We start from the raw sequence: 6,000 nt of genomic DNA, 5'->3' as shown, positions 1-6,000 counted from the left end.
ATGAATCATCGTACGTCATTTCTTTAAGGTCTGTGAAGAATACAGTTGAAAGCATCTGTTACCTGGGAAACCTGTCATGTGGTGCAAAGAGCAGACATGTGAATTAACAGTAACATTTTCAAGCACTAAAGACAAAAAGCGGTACAAAATGTCTGGATTTAAGGGGAAATAACTTGCAACAGAAATAACCAAATTACCACTGTGGAGTTTTTAAAAGGTTTATTAATAATAGAGGAGTCTGTAAAACATCAGGGCACAGGAACAAGCAAGTACGGGCACAGACTGATTTCTTTCACAAGAAGAAGTCAAATGACAGATCAATAGTTCTTATCATCAGTACTCCTATACATTTAAATCAGATATTTAAATTCACGTGGCACCTTTATGTTAGTATTCGGCATAGTTCTCAACAATAGCCTTATATCAATTTACTGCTATTGTAATGCTCACAAATATGTGAAACAATGTGTGCCCACTGTGTTTTACATTTTAAATTGCATCCTGATTAAACACTTAAAACAACATACAAATGGCCAAAGGATGTTTGGCAGATAAAAGCCTTACTTCAAATAAAACTGAAACTTATCTATCAGCAATATGTAAAAAAAACTTGAGTTGGGCATTTAGAATATGTAATAAAGCAAAACAAATACAGGACAGCCTGTAATACAGTAAAACAGCAATGATCCTCTCACCATAACACTCTTGCTGTTTTCTTAAGACATTGTACATTAAAATATCTATTTAAGTCTTAATTTGGTCTTTCTCAAGAATTGGAAAAAAAAGATCAGTTCAAGTAGCATAAATGCATAGCCTCTAGGTAGTGTGAAGTCTAGATCATTATAACTTTATGTTGGAGCAACAAACACAAAGCATCAGTTGCAAACATCTGCGTATGCATTCACACAAAAACACCTCAGTTTCACACAGGCTGAGAAAGGCACAGCAAATATAGAAAAGGTACTTAGAAAAGGAAGTATATACTGTACAAGTATTGTACAGTATGCAGTATATAGCATATACTGATGCACTTTTGAAACTCTGACTTAAAGCAACGATGCATTTGATTTAACACACCATACCATAATAAATCGAATTATATTCAGTATATGCATATATCATGATTTTCGCATAAAAATGTATTATTGCAACCAGAGGGGAAAGTTCCCTGGGGCATTACTGCAGCACACCGATATGATTGAAATTTTCCTGAGGGGTTAACTCTCTAAACCTCGAAATTTATGATGGTACTTTGTAGATATTTATTTCCGAAACTGTGCTTCAACACTTTCTTATTAAATAGAAAAGATGCATATCATTTGAGTAAAGTGTCAATGCAACAAAGAAGGAACTTGCATATCGATTTCATCCATTTACAAAATTACGAAAGCAAAATTCTTATCAATCCTTACATGGTTGTCCTATTTTTTAATAATACTTTCTCGTCTATCTCGCCTCTATCTTTTGTAACTAATATACTACATAATATTGGGTTGTATCAATCCATGTTTGGGTCAAATATGGACAAACTCAACCGTTGGTTAAAGTTGGATTTGACAGCATGATCTCATGGAAATCCTTACGTATTTTACAAGTTGGCTTCGTATGAAGTGAATCGTACAAAAACATACAATTATTAGGAAAAACAAACAAAAATGAAACCCCACCCTACCCCAATGTCACAGTGGTGAAAGCAAATATTGTACAAATTAGCCACCTGGTAAAATGCGTACGAATCGCCATGAGATTGTGTTGGCTTTCCCCATATTTAATCCAAGCGTGGGCTGAAACAACCCAGCATTTTTTTAGTGTACAAAAAATTCACAATTTAAAATATTGCTCATTGTGCTGTATCTCGTTCAGCCCTTAAAGTCTCCGATCAATTCTTTTAGTGCCATTCAAGCCCTGATTGTCATACTGTAAACATAATTTAAGATAATTTTCCTCTGGGAATTTCAATATAATATCAAATTATTCTCTGGCATTTCACAATTCACTGTGCATTTATGACAATACAAACATTTAATCTCCAGACCACCAAATGTTACTTATGATATACAAATAAATGCAATAACTGAGCACAATTAAAACAACAACACCAAACTACATAAAAAGCTTTACGCCCTATATATTTCTTATTCACTTGATTTATGAACCCTTTTGGACCACGTGCCTGATGCGTCAACCATTTTTTCTGCGTTTGAATTAGCAAAAGTTAATTCGGACATGCCCTAAGTGCACCTGTGCCATGCGCTTCAGACCATGCACTTAAATCATTAAAATAGGGCCGATTGTATTTACAAATTTGGTATTTACACCATGTACTCTACCTGTGCTGAGAATTAAAGTTGTGTACCTTGCAAAAAACTTGAAAGTTTATAACCATCATAACATATGTGAATTATAATGATAACTTCCTGATACTTTCGCTGATATTTGAAAAAGCTCTGAAAAGCCATTTGAATGAATGTATGTGTGTTAATGGCGTGTAACATTAAGTTTTAATTAGTAGCTCAGTGTGGACGTACATTTCAATAAATCTCACCTTTGTGACTGTTGGTGACAATACGATTTTAAAACGTGGCAGAGATCAGTAATAAAATCTGCTGTTTATCACATGTCGGATACATACTGTATGGAATGCATAGAGAATGGACAGAATGGTCCCTTTTCAGAGGTAGACTCAATGATTTTCTGTGAAAGATTTCTCAACAAGCCACAGCTCTGGGAACATCTTAAAGTTAAAGAATCTTGCATAAGTAAGCATTTTAAACACTGCCTAGCTCTATATATGTAACATGCTCGAAAGCAGCCTTGATGAATACACATCTGCTTATACAAAGGGATACTTTTACTCCGAATAAATGAGTGCAATTTCAATACGAGATGTCGGCCTTTTAAGTGGAATGATAGATTTTTGCGTGCATGTGTATTTGGTATTTCGTGGCATAAATATGTGTGCATTGACGTGACAGGATATGGTGATTCTCAGCATCTGCAGGGATATTAAAAATCTGCATGCATATCCTGTATGTGTGTGACTCAGAGGTCGGTCGTGGCCTTGGCAGTAAGGGCCTGGATGCGACTGGTGTTGCAGTTTTTGCAGAGAACGTGTCCATCCAGAGGGTAGCAACCCTGATTATCCCCCTCAGAGAGAAGACCGCCACAGTCCTGTGTTGTGCATACAATCAAAACAATACATTAATCACAGTGAGATTCATATGTGCAAAATTTCATGGAGGGCCGTGTGCTGCTCTTACATTACCTCTAAATGTCTTAAAGAATTAAAAGAAATGGATTTACTGATTAGATTCCTTCGATACAAGTTAATTTCCTCACCTCACACCGATAACACTGCACATGAAAGTCACGGTCCAAGGCAACAATACGCACGGTCTCCTCCTGGCCAGGAGCCGGCATTATGGGCTCTTGACACACAGAGCAACGTGGAGCAAATTTCCTGGAAAGAGGGAGGAGAGGGAGATTAGAACCGAATAATCTCTGGAACATTTAGTCATTTGGATATACACACGTGCAATGGGCCATGTGAGGCCTACAAAAGCTTAACATTAAGCAATTAAATGAAATATTTGATCCCATTTACACATTTGAAGACCATGTAAAACAAACTAGACAATAAAATACTAGTGTTACAGTACTTTTAAGGCTTTCAGAGAAACTCATTTGAACAGATTTTTGAAGAGAAAGCTTCAAAATGAATACATTGGGTTGTTCTGCATATTACAAGCACTAGGACAGGAACAAGGATAACGAAAGAGAGCGGTAGTGGGGATGTGTACACAAAGCGAAACCCAGTCAGGTGACCAAACTTCTTCATTGGGTTGTACCAACCAACAACGAAATGGAGGAAGTTTAGCAGATTGTGGCAAAAAGAAACCACAATAGTAACAATGAGTACAGTCTAGGTTTGGTCCAACTGTTCCTCGACACAATGGCATTTCTGTCATGATTACATTTACACAATCAACTTCTGATTTCCTCTGAAACCTTTCAATTCCTTAACAGACACAGAAAAGCTGCTTTCTATTTAGTGGCTTTCTTTCTCTAACACCAGACTGTATGCTAGCACGAACCTACATCAGTAATTTTAAATAATAGCTTTAGACTCAAGGACTTGCCACCTCAGATCAAGGCACCTCGGAAGCAATATGTATGTGTATGTATCAAGAATGCTTGTGTCATACTTGTGGAAGTCTTCGATGCAGTGGATATGGTTGGATGCGTCCACAGTAAAAGGAATGCCGTCCAGACTTCGATGGCACACCACACAGGTAAAACACTGAGGATGGTAGGCCTTCCCAGTCGCCCGTAGGATACGCTCCATTATGGGCTTACTACATATGTTGCAGGTCTCCAGAGTGTTCTGAAATCAAGCACACACACAGAAAAAGTCTTACATAATGTACAAGCTCAGCCAAGGCAAGATGTGGAAAAAGGCAGCTGTGATAGATTCATTTCAGGACATAATTCAAGTTCTGATAGCAAAAGATGTGGGATGCCAGACGCAATAACCTTCAACCCCAAATAATGAAAACATATTCTTAATTTACAGTGATGTAAAGAAAGAGACAGATAAAAAAGACACTGAGAGGAAATCAAGAGGTCCATGCGTCTGACATGTCCTTTTTTAATAAGCATTTTTATCAGGCTCTATATTTTGCTGAATAGATCTCAGTAAAAATATAAGCATCCAAATGTGTGTGACAGGTGTATCTCTGTCCTCAAACCCCTGAGGTAAAAATGGGCGGGGGTATGAAGTGAATATAGTGAGCAATGGTATGAGAAAGAAGCTATCTGATTAGCTACTCTCTGATTCACAAACAAAGTCATTTTTCACTCTCGATTTCGTTCCGCGAAAGGCACGGCAGTAAATATGTCCACTTTCCGATGACTGCAGGCTTTTCCTCAGCCACGAATGCCGGGCCACGGGCCAGCTGATGACTTTTCGCTCGCATTTCTCTTTTTAATGTCCACCCCGAGCCGTGGATTTGTTATTTCGATATTTCATATAAAGGAATCTTCTACCTCCCTCCCTCCTCTCCAGCAAAGCAATTACAGCAAAGGATGGTGAAATCATCTGAGTGTGATCAATTATGAGAGGACTTTATTCTTTAAGTGTGTGTGTGTGTGTGTGTGCGTGTGTGTGTGTGTGTATCTGGTAATTACCAATTGTCCCCACAAAGATAGGAATACCAGTATTTTTGTGACCTTGTGGGGACATTTTGATGTCCCCATGAGGAAACAAGCTTATAAATCAAACAAAATGATGCTTCTTGAAAATGTGAAGTAGGAGAAGGGTTTCTGTGATGGTTGGGGTTAGGGAATATACAGTTTGTACAGTATAAAATGCATAACGTCTATGGAATGTCCCCACAAAACATGGAAACCATAATGTGTGTGTGTGTGTGTGTGTGTGTGTGTGTGTGTGAGAGAGAGAGAGAGAGAGAGAGAGAGAGAGAGAGAGAGAGAGAGAGAGAGAGAGAGAGAGAGAGAGAGAGAGAGAGAGAGAGAGACTTTGCATGAGAAAATATGATGCACAAATATTTCCTGTTCTGGACTCAATGGCCCAGACACATCTTACTATGTGTAAGTACTTCAGGCCACAGCTGTCCTCTTTGGCTGCCTGTGTTCTTGGCAAAGCCATTCAGCACTGTTTTCAAACACAGCCTTTTATGCATGTGTGGCAATGCTGTAAGCCATCACTTTTGCTGTGCCAATGGCCTGATGATTAACACTGCATTGCCACCATGGCAAGATCTGACAGGACTACAGATATGACTGTGCATAGCCACTGTCTAGAGCAGGGGTCTCAACTCAGAGATATTATCAAAAAATTTAACATAAAACACAACATTTCTGTATATGTACTGCATTTGAATTGTATTATTCAACACATAATAATACTTAAAAAATATAAACGGTGCTTTTTATATATTTTTTGCCACAAAAAACAAAATGTGTTTCAGTTTTGATTTATTT

At 37.9% G+C, this 6,000-nt stretch overlaps 1 protein-coding gene across 2 annotated transcripts in view; it reads right to left on the bottom strand.

The window, feature by feature from the left end:
- Nucleotides 1-204: 204 nt before the first annotated feature.
- Nucleotides 205-6,000, bottom strand: part of lpp (LIM domain containing preferred translocation partner in lipoma) — a 205,225-nt gene continuing 199,429 nt past the window's right edge. For both annotated transcript variants that reach the window (XM_065240758.2, XM_065240761.2), the window contains exons 9-11: nt 4,206-4,384; nt 3,340-3,460; nt 205-3,171 (exon numbers count right to left, since the gene is read on the bottom strand). In XM_065240758.2, coding sequence (XP_065096830.1) covers nt 3,043-3,171; nt 3,340-3,460; nt 4,206-4,384 — 429 coding nt within the window. In that variant the 3' untranslated portion in view covers nt 205-3,042. The remainder of the gene's footprint in view (nt 3,172-3,339; nt 3,461-4,205; nt 4,385-6,000) is intronic.

Source organism: Paramisgurnus dabryanus, chromosome 7 (assembly GCF_030506205.2).
Source record: "Paramisgurnus dabryanus chromosome 7, PD_genome_1.1, whole genome shotgun sequence".
Lineage (NCBI taxonomy): Eukaryota > Metazoa > Chordata > Actinopteri > Cypriniformes > Cobitidae > Paramisgurnus > Paramisgurnus dabryanus.
The sequence above is the reverse complement of the archived record's forward strand: the minus strand, read 5'-3'. Positions and strand labels throughout refer to the sequence as shown.